The sequence below is a fragment of the Phoxinus phoxinus genome (genome assembly GCF_949152265.1).
Source record: "Phoxinus phoxinus genome assembly, chromosome: 2".
In the NCBI taxonomy this organism is placed as follows: Eukaryota; Metazoa; Chordata; class Actinopteri; order Cypriniformes; family Leuciscidae; genus Phoxinus; species Phoxinus phoxinus.
In genome coordinates, this window is record NC_136877.1 from 50,916,130 (window position 1) to 50,933,796 (window position 17,667).

At 41.8% G+C, this 17,667-nt stretch overlaps 2 protein-coding genes across 2 annotated transcripts in view; one reads left to right on the forward strand and one right to left on the reverse strand.

The window, feature by feature from the left end:
• LOC306992573 (uncharacterized protein) overlaps positions 1 to 17,667 on the reverse strand; it is an 868,003-nt gene that overhangs the window by 602,829 nt on the left and 247,507 nt on the right. The window lies entirely within an intron of this gene.
• On the forward strand, positions 365 to 17,475 carry ltb4r (leukotriene B4 receptor). The gene is made up of 4 exons (XM_079605056.1): positions 365 to 541; positions 2,456 to 3,001; positions 8,558 to 8,831; positions 16,523 to 17,475. The coding sequence occupies exons 2-4, from the start codon at positions 2,490 to 2,492 to the stop codon at positions 16,892 to 16,894; spliced, it is 1,158 nt and encodes a 385-aa protein (XP_079461182.1). The 5' UTR covers positions 365 to 541; positions 2,456 to 2,489; the 3' UTR covers positions 16,895 to 17,475.

A 17,667-nucleotide genomic window follows, 5' to 3' on the forward strand; every position in this document is an offset into this window, starting at 1 on the left:
AGCTTAAATCTCATGCACTTCTGTTCTAATGTTGGGTGTGAAATGTCCCACTCTGATTACGACAGTCTGTGGAAACGTTCACTCTTCGCTCTTATGAAAACAATGAAAGTCGTTTGGAAATTGGAAGTACACTCTGCAATTATCAGCGATCACAGGACTCCTCGACTAAATCAATTCAAAACAGAGAGAAAGAGGCATAGAGCAAAAAAAGATGGAAACTGGGAAGACCAAATGCAACAGAAAGAAAAGATACCAAAATAATAAATGAAACTGCAATCACATTTTGTAAGTGTTAAGTGTTCTTTTCTCTTTCCTGTCTGAGGCAATTGGTTGTTTCTCAAGTCGTGCATTTGAAGAGGAAGCCATGACGAAAAACGAAAAAAGAAAAAAAACCCCACTATTTATAAGATGTTAATGATAAGGAAACTCTGACACACTGGTTAGAACTGATTCTAAAACGAATACTGCCACGCTAATGTCCTCAGCAGCGGCTTTCATACTACAAGACAGTGCATGTGATTATACACTCTCTCTCATTGAGGTAAGGCTTTTTAATGTCTATATGTGTATATATGTCTATTCATATATATATATGATGTGCAAAGTACAGAAGAAAGTATGTTGGTGTTTTCTTGAGAGAAAATCTGACTTGGTGGCGGTTTTTTATATCTAGTCTATAATAGTCACATTTCTAATGCTTATGCTTGAAATGTTCTTCTTTAAGAATATAACAACATTTAGCATTGGTAGACGCGCAGAGATTCTTATCAGTCGCAAGACAATAAATGTGTCTAAAACATGGTTAACACATCCTTTCAGCAGGAAATGTTTCACAGAATAGGCAACTAGTAGAATATCAAATATTAAAATACAAATTACTTATAACACCAATTTTAACCAAATCACAAAAAATAAATAGGTCACCATAAAAATAAAAAAGGTGCAAGAACTGCAACATAAGCATATTTTCATTGAGCAGCAAAACCAGTGCAACAAGTAACAAGCAAATAAACAAATACATATTAGCAGCAGATTATCAGGCATAAGAAAAAGACTGAATGTTTGTGAATATAAAACATTCTTATTGTGAATAACTTGGTTTCCCAATAGACTTTCAGTAATTTCACTTGTGTAAGAAAATGATTCATACAAAAATGTGGGAAGTTGCCATCCTCGAAGAAGAACATGGCAAAACTTGTGGCTTTCACTCAAGTGTGTGCTGTTGTTAGGACAGTGTCATATAAGACCATGGGCTGCTGAGTGCCAGAGTCCGCCCCCGAGTGTAGCATTAAGATGCTGTGTGAAGTTAGGGAAGGTAGACTTTTAAAACAAATCTCGATTAAATGCCAATACGATTAAAAGTGTTTTGCTGCAAATGAAAAAGGAACTGCTCTTTGTGTTGGGCAATATTATCACCACTACTGCATGCAAACACAGCAATAGACTATTTATACAGATGGATGGATGGATGGATGGATGGATGGATGGATGGATGGATGGATGGATGGATGGATGGATGGATGGATCCAAGATAGCAACATTGTGTCGGCCCAGATCCGGCCCATGTGGAAAGATAATCTGGCCCACATGTCGCGTGGAATGACGGCACTTGTGTGGCTCACTCCTGTTTGCCAGATCTGGGCCACAAGTAGGCCATAGCAATGCCACAAGTCAGCCAAGAACAAAGAAATAAACCAGAACTGGAACTTATCTGAGCCACAAAAACAGTATATTATATATGGCAATCTCAGCCTTAACAAGCCTATTTTGCGGTTTGTGGAGTTGTTTAATCCTCCTCTGCTGAGATCTTGCGAGATTTAATGTCTTCTTTTATCTTTAGTTGATTTCATCTAAGGCTGTGGCTGAAGTCAGTTATTGTAGTTCTTGTGTTTCTGCTCGTCTCTTTTTTCCTGTTCCCTTTTTTCAGTTATGCTGCTTGTTAACAGGCTTAAATCTGAGATGACTATATATATACTCTAAATATAATATACTGTTTTTGTGGCTCAGATAAAGTCCAGTTCTGGTTTATTTCTTTGCTCTTGGCAGACATGTGGCATTGCTATGGCCTGCTTGTGGCCCAGATCTGGCAAACAGGAGTGAGCCACACAAGTGGCGGCATTCCACGCTGCATGTGGGCCGGATCATCTTTCCACATGTGCCAGATGTGGACCGGATCTGGGCCGACACAATGTTGCTATCTGGGATGGATGAATGGAACCAATGGCAATCAAATAATTATCATTATATTTCAATATGTCAATAGTAATCACTTGTCATACACTTATTGGACCTCTTTAGTCCAGATCCAGTTTAAACACTGTATTTATAAGCTATACATATTTTTCTCAGTGTATTTCCCAGATGTACATTTGTTTAGAATTTTATCATTGATAATTTATCATTGATCTTGGCTTTATTTAGATTTTCATTCTCTCCGCTTACTTTCTTTACACAGCAAACACGAGAAGCAACAATCAACTTTGAATTAAATGGCCACTTTTAATTCTACGGAGACCCCAGTCGTCTCTGGAACACCTCCATCTGTCGTTGTGCCCGCCTCCTCTTCCACGCTAACCGTCTCCCATCAGATCGGGATAGCAATCTTGGTCATCGCCTTCGTGTTTGGTTTCCCTGGCAACCTGTTCGTAGTGTGGTCGGTCCTGTGTCGGGTCCGCGTCCGCTCCGTCACCTGTCTGCTGATTCTGAATCTGGCCGTGGCTGATGCGCTGGTGCTCCTGAGCGCACCGCTGTTCCTCAGGTACCTGGCCGGAAATCGAGGCTGGGAGTTTGGCGGCACCGTCTGTAAGACCATCCATTACCTGTGTTGCGTCAACATGTACGCCTCAATCTACCTGATCTGTCTGATGAGCATGGACCGCTGGCTGGCCGTCACAAAGCCGTTTCTGTCTCAGAGATTGAGGACCAAGAGAAGGCTCCTGTCTGTCATGTTGGGCATCTGGGTGATGGCTTTTCTGATGGCTTTGCCCATGCCGTTCTATCGGTGAGTCCGAGAGATTTTTTTTCCAGTCACTACAACGACACAACACAACTACAACACAAATCACACTTTGAATTAAGCAATAACAAGAGGCCATGCTATTGTAAAAATAAAGGATGCTGCATGATACTCAGCGCTGCCTGCAGATTCATATGAAAGCACAATATTACGATAGATCTGATTGTTCAACACAGCATTTGACATTCTCACTTCCAAGGCATTCAAAACTGAAGAAGGGTTACGCGCTAATTAAGACTTTAGATGTCGCTATATCGACAAACCAGGAACGCCATTGGTTTCAATAGCTTCCCTTATGCATCAGGCCCACTGAAGTGCCTTGAAACGCGCAGCTTTGTTTGATGCGTTGACGTAATTTCCACTGAAATAGACATATTGAATGGCTCCTCCCCTTTTCAAATAGCCTATAGCGTTTAGTTTACCTCACAGACTGCAAGTCGAACTTGCGCTGATGATATGTTGGATCCAATTGTAGAAGAGTGAATAAATTCTAGCCATTTCATTCTTAACCAGCGTACAGTTGGGAAACGGAAAAAAAAAATTGAGCGTTTGAGAAACCAAACTCACATCTGCAACCCATATTGCTTCCTTGATGTATAAACGCTTCCATCCGCTTTGGCCAAGCTTTTTTGACGCTTCAGATTCTAGAGAGCATTTGATGGACAGAAGATGTGATGAGAAGCTGAAATCAAAAAAATCTGTGATCCATTTAGAGGAAGTCAGAGACTGTAAGCGGAAGTGAGAGACTGTACGCTTTGAATGCTTATATCTCCTAAATGTGAATTGTGTCATTGTTTTGGAACACACCAGCTTATGCATAACATTAAGGCTAACATGTTCATCCTAAAAGCTAAAAAACGTAAATTTTGATTTCAGGGGGCCTTTAATGCATGCACGGCTGTCTGTGTTTTTGTTGAGAAGGTGAAGTCTTATGTAGATAAAAACAGTTATGTTGCGGCTGTTTTTGTTGACTTTAAGCGTGCGTTTGATACTGTGAACCACCTTAAGCTCTTAGACTGTCAACATTTAACTTTAGCAATCAAACCAATAAATGGATACAGTCTTATCTATCAGATAGAAAATAATGCGTGTAAATAAAGAATAGTAAGTCACCCTATTTTCTCTATACGCAGGGTGTCCCTCAGGGATCAATTTTAGGTCCCCTGCTATTTACACTTTATGTAAATAACTTGCCCAATGTGTGCAATAATGTGGACACGATTATGTATGCAGATGATACAGTAATTTTTACACTAGCCAATGTGCTGATGATGCAGCCCATCAGCTTACATTAGCCTTAAATGACTTACAAAAATGGCTGAATGATTCATGACTGTGCCTTAATGTTTAAAAAACACGTTAAAAAAGTAGTGAAAACTGTAAATGTTAATATACAGAACTTTAGACATATTCGTACATCATTAACGGATACGGCAGCGATTACATTCCTGCACTCTATGATACTGGCTCATATCGAGTACTGTATCACAAGTTGGTCCTACGAGTCATGCTGCTATTGGGCCAATTGAAGTATGCTAGCAAAGAGCATTGGAAATATTAGACAAGAAACCTTCATCATATCACCATTGTAAAATTTTAGAGAAATATACATTTTTAAATTTTGCTTATTTCAAATAATTTAAATCAGCCTGTCTAATCTACAAGGTTATACATGGTCTGGCGCCTGCACCATTGAGTGATTTTATTAAACAAAAGTCTAGCAGTGTTGCCGGGTCTCGAGTGAGCCACTGTGAGAGGTGATTGAGACTTGGTATTTAGGCGGACCGCCTTTTCACAGAACGTCCTGTCATATCAGGGAGTGAGCTTCTGGAATATTCCACTGTTAATGAGGGAAAGCACAAGTCTTCCTACCTTTAGGAGTCATTTAAAAGTGTGGCTGAGGGACACACAAACATGTGATCATGTTTAGCTAATCCTTATATATCAGACGTAAAACAGAGTTAGTGCATTACAAAGGGGATACAAGTATCAGTAATACAGGTTGTGCAATAGGCCCTATGCACAGCTTCACTACTTCCTGAACTTAAGCAGGGTCCTTTGTTTCCTGTCTGCCAGGATTGGCCAAACTGATTAATCCAGGTGTGTCTGATTATTGTTGTTGGTCAGACACACCTGGATTAATCAGTTTGGCCAATCCTTGCAGACAGGAAACAAAGGGCCCTGCTTAAGTTCAGGAAGTAGTGAAGCTGTGCATAGGGCCTATAAGAGTCAGTATAACATGGGTTGTGCAATAGGGGTTAGTGCACTATCAGGTCAGTCAGGGCATGTGCAAAATTGTGGTTTGTGCAATACAGTCGATGCTTTCCAGTTTTCTGTATGTCTTTTGTTGTCCACTCTTGTTGTTATTGTTTGTTTTAGCATGATGTGATCACTGTTCTTGTCCTTGTCTCTCTGTACATAGTTTGTATATAGTGTATTTGTATGTATTTATTAATTTGTGTCTAACACACAAACATGTGATCATGTTTAGCTAATCCTTATATATCAGACGTGAAACAGAGTTAGTGCATTACAAAGGGGATACAAGTATCAGTAATACGGGTTGTGCAATAAGAGGTTGTGCAATAGGGGTTAGTGCACTATCAGGTCAGTCAGGGCATGTGCAAAATTGTGGTTTGTGCAATACAGTCGATGCTTTCCTGTTCTTTTGTTGTCCACTCTTGTTGTTATTGTTTGTTTTAGCATGATGTGAACACTGTTCTTGTCCTTGTCTCTCTGTACATAGTTTGTATATAGTGTATTTGTATGTATTTATTAATTTGTGTCTAACACCAATCTTACATATTTACATTTGTGAAAATGTTCATTAATATGTATTGTCCCTTTTGTTTTTCGAATTAAATAAATAAATAATAAATGAATACATTTGTAAAAGAATGATTTTATTCATAATCCGCGTGTGAATCAATTAAATATAAAAAAATACTTCTCCACAATATAAAACATGCAACAGCCAGACAAAAGTACATTTGCGGGGATTTATTGCAAAAACCGACCCCCAAAAATGTAATATGTACAGGGCGGCCTATCCTCAGGCAGTCTACGGGCCCCAACCTGCCTGGGGTTTCGTACCGTTTCTGTCAAAAAAGACATTTGTTCTCCACTGACAAAATGCAATTGGCACACGGACAAAGGTATTAGATTTCAAACCTTCCTCAAAATTGCTTGAGTTGTCAGAAATGAACAAAATAGGTCACATAAGTGATTACTTGACTATTTGAACTGCTTCCTGTGTTCAAAGCACGTTTTGATGGCAGGAACAGCTCTTCTGTTGCCAAAATCTGTTTACTTAATACTTCTGGGCAATGACTGTAAACCTAAAGGCCTATACAGTATGCAGTAATTCATCCTAACTACTCAGGTACTCTCAAAAATAGCTTGTTGGACTAATTTAATACAATTATGACACGCATTTCCACACAAGCTCCATGGATCTCTGTTGGTAATGATGGAACTTGCAACTATAGTAGCTTTTGAGAAACGCACCCCAGATTGATTCCCTATGGAGAGCTGAGTGAGTTTTCTGTGTTAATGTAACAAAGCCTTGTTTAATGCATCATGTGACTCTGGCAGTTGGACAGGTGCTCTGAATCACTGGTTCGAAACAAATGATTTGCAATGTTTTCGAAGCTTCACGAAGCGTGTTTTGAAAGCGCCCATCACTATACCGTACGTAGACTGTAAATGGTGTGCTGGCCCTGACTGGAATTTCAGTTAAAACTAATAGTAGTGATGTCCAGTTTGCAAATTAATCTTTCCTTTGAACCAGTGCTTTGCTCAAGGGCTACTCAGTAATTTCCTGCTGGTATTGAGAATAGCACCTGCAAACTTTGAGTTAGAAGTCTGACTCTCTAACTACAGTATGAGTCAACACGATCTCATGAAAGTGCGTATCTATACCACACATTTTATTTCTCATGCCATTTATACTCCAAAAATGGGTTTTGCTTGCAAAATATGCTACGCACTGTAAACCCCTTGGGTAGGATTTAGGGGGCGGAGTGTGTGCGTATCACATGCACACGAAAACTGTGATTTTTTACAAATACATTTGTGGCGTATAAATGGCTCGAGAAATAAACTGTGTGGTATAGATAAGCACTTGCACCAGTACACTGCACCGTTCAGACTCTGACTGAAGAACAGACGAGCTGCTATGAGCATGAGTGAACCGAGCAGTTGACTCGAAAGACGGGGCGAAATTAATGTTTTTTTTTATTGTTCCTCATAGTTTATATCAAAAGGTCAGTTGATTAAGACTAGCCTATTCACTTTATAGGCATTTCACATCATTATTGTGCACTTTAATAATTGCATATACGTCATTGTGTGATTAAGTAAACAAACTGTTCATTGAAAAGAACTGTCTGATAGAAGAAGTCCAGATTGCACTTCGCATCACTATTTAATAAGAAATATAGCACTTGCTCACATGCTAAGTGTATCCTTTGCAGTATGCAAATTATTCAGTAAGACATTTTTGCTGCATGGCATAAACTCAGTTTCTTATAAAGATCAACATACAGCGTATTTTCATTTAATGTGGTCACATAGCCTAACCACACGCTCTACTCTTCAGCTCAATGGAAACCACGAAAACCAACATAACAAAACGGCTTTGACATGTCAGTTAAAACTGTCTGAATCTTTTCTATAGGCACATAACTTAATTAATCACAAAATAAAAGCAAGAAAAGTAAAACAGTTATGAAAGGAATTCAAAAGAGTAAAAAGATGACACATAGATAAACTTCTCATCTCAAGAAACACCGGTGTGTATCTTTCCAGCTGCTTGTTTTACGGTGAGATTTTCCCATGTTGATTACGCTGTGTCTGTGGACAAAACTTGCAACAAGTGCAACACAATGTATTCATGTAGTCTCAACACAAATTAATTATGTTTACTTAGCATTTTACAAATTTAATTCTACTTTCTATTTTTGGCATCACTTTTTTTATTTTGATGATCCACTTCTACTAGTCTACACTTCTTCTAGACATTCTACTAACAATAAGTAAATTTGCAACAAAATGTCAACTAGTAGTCATTAGAGTATTAGACTGTCTGTTTAATATCTGCTAATACTTTATTTTTATGGAACCCCAAAAGACATTCTGCTGACGATAAGTATCTTTGCAACTACATTATTCTACTCACCCAAACCCTAACCTGACAGTCTACTACGGTATACTACTCTAATGAGAGTAAGTTGATTTAGTTGCCAAGATACGTATAATTAGTCGGATGTCTAAAGTGGACCATCGAAATAAATACTTTTTTTTGTGCGTGTGTGTGTGTGTGTGTGGTTTGACCCATTTCAGAGACGGCCCCAATTCTAATGCAAAAATATTCAGCGCTATAGAAATGTTTCTTTATATTTTCAAGTGACCCTTCTTCTTTCTACAAACACAGCCGTATTTCGTATCTGTTTACATAGCCGTAATTTAAACCGTCTCCTCTGACATATCTCTCTCTCTGTTTATATGTTGACCTCTTTCATTTGTTCTTTGCACCGACAGTACCGTGCAGCAGTACCGTGCAGGTCTGCCCATCTACGTGTGTATACCGTACCACTGGAAGAGCAGCGCTCATGAGATCTTTCAGTACCTGTGTGAGACTCTGCTGGGTTTCCTTCTGCCCTTCAGCTTCATCCTGTTCTGCTACATCTCCGTGATCTGTCGGCTGCGCAGCACCATGTTCCAGCGCAAAGGAAGAGGAAACTTCCTCATCCTCCTCATCATCGCTGCTTTTACCGTCTTCTGGCTGCCGTATCACCTGATCAACATTCTGCAGGTGAGTGACACCCCGCTGTAGGAAGACATATGCTGCCTTTATTATCGTAAATACGAGTTCCCTAGTAAAAGATTGGACATGAACACCCTCTCAAGTCACATTTACAGTACCACTAGGAAGCTCTGGGATAATTTTGATACCCAAGTTTCTGAGTCGCGTGGGCCATACACTTTAAACACTGCATATTTACATTTGAAGTGTATCTTGAGTTTTGTACACCGGAAAAATAGCCTGTATTTGACCGGAATTCAAATTCCACTCTGACTATCTAGATAGCGTGATGAATGTGTATATGGTTGTCAATGTAGTCTCCCTGAAAAAGGAAACATGGATATGTCAAAGAACAGACATACGCACGTGTTGCGTTTATCTCCATCTCTGTATTATAACAGTGTAAGAGAACCATTGAATTCTGCAGAAAATAACCATGAAATGCATGTCAACTTGCATATAACAACATTGCATTCTCTTCATACACAAAGTGACCCATAATATTTTTGCTGACAAAACAAATAAAGAGATGAACATCAATTGGCATAAAACATTATATCCATCCTGGTACACACAATAAACAAGATTGCTTGCATCAGTACGTGTGACACTTAAAAATAAAGAATTAAAAAAAGAAAGAAAACCAGGAATAAATCATCTTACCTATACATCAGAATGAACGTAATAGTCTACATTAAAGGATTAGTTCACGTCAAACTGAAAATTTCCTGATAATTTACTCACGCCGATGTCATCCAAGATATCCATGTCTTTCTTTCTTCAGTTGAAAAGAAATTAAGGTTTTTGAGGAAAACATTCAGGTTCCCTTTCAAGGGAACTCGAGCTGCGTTGAGACGCGGTGGGAACGCCTTGCGTGATTGCGTCGTGAAGCACATCTAAAATCAGTCCAATGGAAACGGGAGACGTCATGGGCGGGTGACGTCACCGACCAGGAAGCTATAAAGCACTCCCGCGATCAGAGAACACTAGCTTTGTTGCCTTCAGCAAGCGCTCTCTGTCTGTCCATGTCTATTTATTGTTGTCTGTCTCAGTATCTAGATATATATTATGAAGAAACAAGAATTCAAAACGTTGTGTTGTTCCTACCCTCGTGTTATCTCGGTTGTTGGGGACGCGCATCAGCTTTGCGTTGCTTGTTTGGGAGTAGAGCATACCCAGTCAGTTCTCGAGGGGGCTGACTGAGTTGCGAGAGGTTGTCTGTTAATCACCTCGCTCCCGCCGGGCGTTCTTCGAGGAGGACGATTCGGTGCGCGCTTCCCGAGGCGCGAGTCCCGCTGCTGCCGAGGCACAACGGCGATGCGCATCTTGGGGAGCGCAAATGGATCTAACAGCGAGGTTTGAGACGGGCGCCCTATCTCTGCCTTCACGTGTTAAATCCAGTGGCTTATCTCGGGGAGAAGCACGCGCTGCGTTTTCTTTTCCCCGCGATGAGACTCTCGTGCTGCGATCTCCAGTTCCGAGGAATTGGTGATCGTTAGTGTTTAAAAACAATATATAAGGTGTATAGCCTATCTATATATATATATATATATATATATATATATATATATATGAATAAAGCAGATGTGTGTGAGTTTTCAATGAATAAATAAATAAGTCAGCTCATAACTCTGTTGTATAAAGAGGAGCTTATAAAAGGAGGTTTTATTTTGTGCTGATTGCCAAGTTAAATGTTTTCTGGCCAACTGAACATTATGAGAGTGAGAATATAATTAAATCTCTATATCTCAGCCTCCTCGTCGGGGATTGCCGTTTTTTCCTATCTCTACACTGAGGAGTTGAGATCGTGGAATAAACCGGTTTCTATTTTATGTGTTTATCCCCAAAACTTCTACTAAAGTAATGTTTTGTATTAAATGTCATAGTATGACAGTGCCTCGGGTTAAAGAGACGCTTACTAGCTATCTCTCTCCCGAGTCGGCGTCATCATTTCCCCGACGTTATCCACCAGCCATCATAAATAATAGATAAATATTATTAGGCAGCATTGGTGGGTAAACTATATAAGGACATGGATGTATGTGAGGGGCGACTCTCTGAGGAGGGTCGCAGCGCTGCCAGTTCGGTTGTTTTCCTGCTGGTGGCCACGGAGTGATATATATAAGTTTTTCTGATGTAAAGAAAAATAAAGGAAAAAAAAATAAATAAACTAATAATAATATATATATGTCTGTTCTCTGAACGCTTCGCTTTCAACAAAATGAAGATATATTCTATCCAGCGGTGTTCCAGAGGTGTCTTCCTCACCGATCTAATGTTCCTGACTGCTGGGCGGGAGCAGTCTCAGCCTACTAAAGCTCCTCGCAGCTTAAAGTGCTGCAAATTAGAGCGTCGCCATTCGGGCTCATCCACAATCGAGAGGGACCTGGGTGGCGGTCGCTGTCTAGCCAGTTAGAGATATGCAAGATCTGAGAACTGTTTTATCTCTAATTTAGCTTGGTAGAAGAAGCCCTGACGCCGAGGCTGCAGGCTTCTGAGGGTTGTCCCCTCCGGGGTAGGGACGGTTTTGAGAAATCGTTTCTCCTCGGCGCCCTCTGGGGTGCGACTCTCTGAGGAGGGTCGCAACGCTGCCAGTTCGGTTCTCCTGCCGGTTCACCGTTTCAGGACACCGAGGTGTCAGCGTCCCCAAACGATCCTCCGAGGAGGGTCGTAGAGCAGTCAGTTCGGTTTCCCGGCCGGTTCGCCGTTTCGGGGCACCGAGGTGCCTGCTCTTTCCAACGATCCTCCGAGGAGGGTCGTTGGAGCTAAGATAGTTAGAGGTAGGCAAGATCTGAGGACTGTCGTTATCTCTAATAAAACTTAGACAAGAAGTCCTGACGCTGAGGCTATCAGGCTTCTGAAGGTTCCTCCGGGGCAGGGACGGTTTTGAGAAATCGTTTCTCCTCGGCGCCCTCTGGGGTGCGACTCTCTGAGGAGGGTCGCAGCGCTGCCAGTTCGGTTGTTCCCTGCCGGTCCTCCGTTCAGGGCACCGAGGTGTCAGCGTCCCCAAACGATCCTCCGAGGAGGGTCGTAGAGCAGTCAGTTCGGTTTCCCTGCCGGTTCGCCGTTTCAGGGCACCGAGGTGCCTGCTCTTTCCAACGATCCTCCGAGGAGGGTCGTTGGAGCTAAGATAGTTAGAGGTAGGCAAGATCTGAGGACTGTCGTTATCTCTAATAAAACTTAGACAAGAAGTCCTGACGCTGAGGCTATCAGGCTTCTGAAGGTTCCTCCGGGGCAGGGACGGTTTTGAGAAATCGCTTCTCCTCGGCGACCTCTGGGGTGCGACTCTTTGAGGAGGGTCGCAGCGCTGCCAGTTCGGTTGTTCCCTGCCGGTCCTCCGTTCAGGGCACCGAGGTGTCAGCGTCCCCAAACGATCCTCCGAGGAGGGTCGTAGAACGGTCAGTTCGGTTGTTCCCTGCCGGTTCGCCGCTTCAGGGCACTGAAGTGACTGTTCAACCAAATCCAGAGGCCAGTCTCGAGAGACTGGTGCCCTTAGCAGAATTTCTGGCAGCGTGGAAACTACTGCCACATATTTCTCAGTGGGTCCTGCACACTATAGAAAAGGGTTCAGAATTCAGTTCGGTTCTCGTCCGCCCAGATTTCTAGGGGTCCTCCCCACAGTGGTGGACCTCGAGCAGGCTCTGGTTATGGAGCAGGAAGTGCTGACACTTTTGCAAAAAGGAGCTATAGAAGGGGTTCCTCCTCCCAGCAGACAGTCAGGGTTTTACAGCCGCTTCTTCATTGTTCCGAATGAGGATGAGGGGTTGCGTCCTATTCTAGACCTGCGTCAATTAAACGGCAGGTTTCAGAATCTCATGTTCATAGTATGCTTACGCTAATATGATTGTGTCACAGATTCAGCCCGAGGACTGGTCTGTCACAATAGACGTGAAGGACGCTTATCTATCCATCCTCATCACAGGAGGTTCCTGAGGTTTGCTTTCGGGGGCGAAGCATACCAATATCGGGTTCTTCCGTGCGGCCTAGGTTTATCACCCCACACCTTTACAATATGCGTGGATGCAGCTCTGGCTCCTCTGAGACTCCAGCGCATTTGCGTATTATACTATCGACGATTGGTTGATCCTAGCTCAATTTGAGCAGATAGCAGTTCGGCATCGAGATGTCGTTCTGTCTCATTTTAGGTGTTGGGGTTGCGACTCAACGCCAAGAAGAGTGTGCTCCTCCCAGCTCAGAGGACCACTTTTCCAGGTGTTATAAATGATTCGCCGTAAATGGGGTAAAACTAGGCCAGTCACTCACTGTGGAACAGTTTCAGACTGTTGGGTCTCATGGCAGCTGCGTCCAACGTAATTACTTTTGGCCTTCTGTACATGAGACCCCTGCAGTGGTGGCTCAGGACCAAGGGGTTTTCTCCGAGGGGAAATCCGTTTTCGCATGATCAAGGTCACGCGGCTATGCCTACGTGCCTCGGTCATGTGAAAGAACCTTGGTTTCTCGCCCAGGCCCAGTGTTGGGGGCTTCTTGTTGACGCTTATGCTATCGACGGATGCTTCCCTCACAAGTGGGGGGTGATCATGAGTGGTCACTCGGCGAAGGGTCTTTGGCAGGACCATCTCCTTTTGGCACATAATTGGCTAGAAGTGATGGCGGTATTCCGAGAATCTCAATACTTCCTGTCAGAACCGAGAGGTCACCATGTGCCTGTCCTTCCGGACAACACACTGATGGTCTCGTATATCAGAGCAGATATCCTGTTGAGGCAGGGGCTGAGGAATGGAGACTTCACCCCGAGGTGGTGGAGCTTCTTTGGGAGAACTTCGGTTAAAACTTTGCCTTTGTGGTTATCCCTGACGCATCCAGCTCCGCTTGGACTGGATGCGATGTATTAGGTGTGGTCGAGGCTACACCTGTACGCATTTCCCGATATCTCTGCTCCCGGGAGTTACCCTCATCTGGAGTCATGGATACTGTGGGCTCGGCCTCTGAGGGGGCCCAGCTCATAGATTCAGGTCTCTCGACTGAGGTCGTGGAGACCTTACTCCAGTCTAGAGCTCCCTCCACGAGAAGACTGAAAATTGAAATGTAAACTGTTCTCTGCCTGGTGTGCGGAACACCTTCTGAATCTTGCTATCTGCCCTATGGTACAGTACTTGATTTCTGCAATGTATGTTTCTTTGCTGGGTTATCTCTGAGGAGAGATCCTTATTTCATCTTCTCCGTGGTACATGAGGCTGAGGCCTGCACGTACTTGGATTTGCACCTGGTATGGTGGTAGTCTTTCTTCACCCCAGGCCGGGTTGTATTCCTAGGTCCCTACTCAATTTGCGGGTCATTTGTGCTGCAGGCCTTCTGTCCTCCACCTTAATCAGGAAAAGCTAAAGACAGATATTGAGCAAGCGAGTAGTTGAGGCTATCTCACTTGCTTATGTAGCGGCTGGACAGCCTTCACCTTTGGCTGTCCGGGCCCACTCTACTAGGAGTATGGCTTTAAATTCAGGAGTTTCTCTCCACGACATCTGTAATGCGGCAGGATTTCCTTACCGCATACAGTTGTCTATTTTTTATGACTTGGACCTAGACTCCACTCCAGGGTCTAGGGGGCTTGTTTCTAGTGTGCGCATGGTCTTCATACAGTACAGGCATTTGTCATATGGCGTCGTGGGTATAGGGTTCCCACCGCGTCTCAACGCAGCTCGAGTTCCCTTGAAAGGGAACGTCTCAGGTTACGTATGTAACCCTGGTTCCCTGAGAGGGAACGAGACGCTGCGTTGCTTTGCCATACTCCCTGCATACCTGTGATCATCTTGCTTCAGGCTTTTTCAAAGCTAGTGTTCTCTGATCGCGGGAGTGCTTTATAGCTTCCTGGTCGGTGACGTCACCCGCCCATGACGTCTCCCGTTTCCATTGGACTGATTTTAGATGTGCTTCACGACGCAATCACGCAAGGCGTTCCCACCGCGTCTCAACGCAGCGTCTCGTTCCCTCTCAGGGAACCAGGGTTACATACGTAACCTGAGACGATTTTTTTCTACACAGAATGGATCAAATGTCCGTCTCAATGCAGCTTCACAGTCTCGACACGATCCCAGTCGAGAAATAAGAGTCTTATCCAGCGAAATGATAGGTAATTTTCCCCACAAAAATGATATATAGCCTATGTACTTTTTAACCACAAATGCCCGTCTTATACTATCTCTGAGATGCCACATATTACGTCATCACGTTGGAAAGGTGAAAGTTGGAGGAGAAAATGAAGTTGGAGGAGAAAATTAGATTAACTTTTCGCCCTTCCCTAACTTTTTGAACCGGAGTACACAGAAAAAATTACGTGATGCGTGACATTTCCAACGTGATTATGCCTGGCACGTCACAGACGTTTTTAGAAAATGACCAATCATTTCGCTAGATAAGACCCTATTCCTCAGCTGGGATCGTGCAGAGAAGCACTTCAAAGCCCTTTGAAACTGCATTGATTTGGACTTCAAAAATTTGGTTGCGGTTTAAGTCCATTGTGTGAAGAAAAATCCTGTAATGTTTCCCTCAAAAAACTTTATTTATTTTTCACTGAAGAAAGAAAGACATGAACATCTTGGATGGCATTGGGGTGAGTACATTATCAGGAAATTTTCATTTTGAGGTGAGCTAATCCTTTAAAATCTTTCCTCACAGGTCATCTGTACTCTAATAATATGTACTCAAAGTGTATATCAATCTCAAAACATTTCAGTTAACACAATATGATAACACTACACATTATCAGTTTAAGGAGGTCATAACACACGACAACAGTAACTTAACACTGACAAAATAAGAATAAACCAGCGTTAGGAGATAATAGTATCATAGCAAACTCTTCTGAACAGCATAATAACACTGTTTTTCATCAGACAAAGTGTTAGACAACCATCAAACTTCATATATTAACAGCACAGTGCATGAAGTGTGCTAATGGTAGCATAGCATCGGAAGCTATTCAGCATTTATTAACCTTAGTTAATGCTACAGGTGGACTCTTATTGTAAAGTGGGTAAATCTTTACAATAAGGTTCATTAGTTAATGTATTAACTAACATGAACTAATCATGAGCAATACATTTGTTACTGTATTTGTTAATCTTTGTTAACGTTAGTTAATAGAAATACAGCTGTTCATTGTTAGTTCATGTTAGTTCACAGTACATTAACTAATGTGCACAAGATTTTAATAAAGTATTAGTAAATGTTGAAATTAACAAAGATTAATAAATGCTGTATACGTGCAATTCAATATTAGTTCATGTTAACTAATGTAGTTAACTAATGTTAACGAACCTTATTGTAAAGTGTTACCGTAAAGTGTTAATATTTCATTTAAATCCAAGTCATGCTTAAAGATGGTGATCTTTAAACATCTGCACAAAGGCCATATCATTGAAATTAGACATGCATATTATATGTAGGCCTATACTTTCACATGTTTTTGCTTCTATTTTAAAACGCTTGATTATTAATCAAAATAATAAAATGTGTTGCAGTGAAGATAAAATTATAAAATTATGATATATTACACTATATTGGACCTGAAGCACATAATTCAACACATCCGTATAAACTGATCACAAAACAGTGCTTTAAATTCCCAGGAGAATTAAGGAAGTGTCTTATCATTTTACTTGATACAGCCTTGTGAATACCTATATCGATATTTCTCACAGTTTATGTCAGCCCATTTCTCTTTCTTGTTGGTCTGTTCCCAGGTGATTGGTATGATGCAGGACTACCCTTCTCTCTTAGAAGTGGCAAAAGCGGCCCGTCCCAACGTGACGGCGTTTGCATTCATGAGCAGCAGTGTGAACCCCGTCCTGTACGTGTTTACCGGCAGCTCTCACATCCGTCAGGCTGGTCTGGGTTTCATGGCCAAACTCTTTGAAGGAACCAACTCAGAGTCCGTCTCCAGCCGCACCAGGTCCAGCCGCGGATCTAACGCAGAGAGCTCCGTGTTCACCAAGCTGTCCGTCAAGCTGAGTCGTAAAGGGGACGGGAGAGCTGAGACCCCTGCTGGTGAGGAGGAGACTACAGTAGACATGCACAACAGAGACGAGATGAAGACTCTGACCACCCTGCATTAAAGTGCTTTCATTCCCCTGAAGGTCATTTCTAATGTTAGTAAAAGTTGTTGGACTCTCATCATCTCACTGAAATAATATCGCCATCTTCTGCTGCTGCTGTTTCAGAATAAACATGTCCTTATTTCCTCTGTCTAAATACTTGATTGTGATTGGCTGGAATGCAGACATTAAAACATTGTTACTTTTTGTTAGAATTCGTCTCATTGTGAAAAATCTTGTTTTATAATCCTGCTGTTTTCTGTTTCTTTTCTGTTGGTTTATAAAACATGAACACATCTGCATGTAAACACATCCTCATCACTCAGTTGTTTATGTCCACACTACATTTAGACATGTCAGTATGGACCATTTTTACATCTCTAATATGAAACAGTGAGTGTTATTGTTGTAGTCATATTTTATTACATTTCATTCTCTATGTTTTATTTCTTTGAGCTTGACTTCCAAAAAAAAAAAAAAAAACCCAAGTCTGAAATATTTGTAAAATGTGTCAAATGAATTTGTCATTGTTATCACAGGAAGGAAACTGTAAATACTTGCAATAATACATTTAGAAAATTAAAGTTTAATTGGGTTTATAAGATGGTGTTGACACGTTCTTTTATGTTTAGCACAAAGGGATTCGATAATTTATACCCAACCTTCAATCCTTTAAGAATAAACAATATTTCATTTAGCTGAGGTTGGTGCTTATTGATTCACATTCATCCAGTCATGTCTAATGTAAAGACATGATTGATACATGGAACTCAGTATAAGAGAGAGAAAAACAG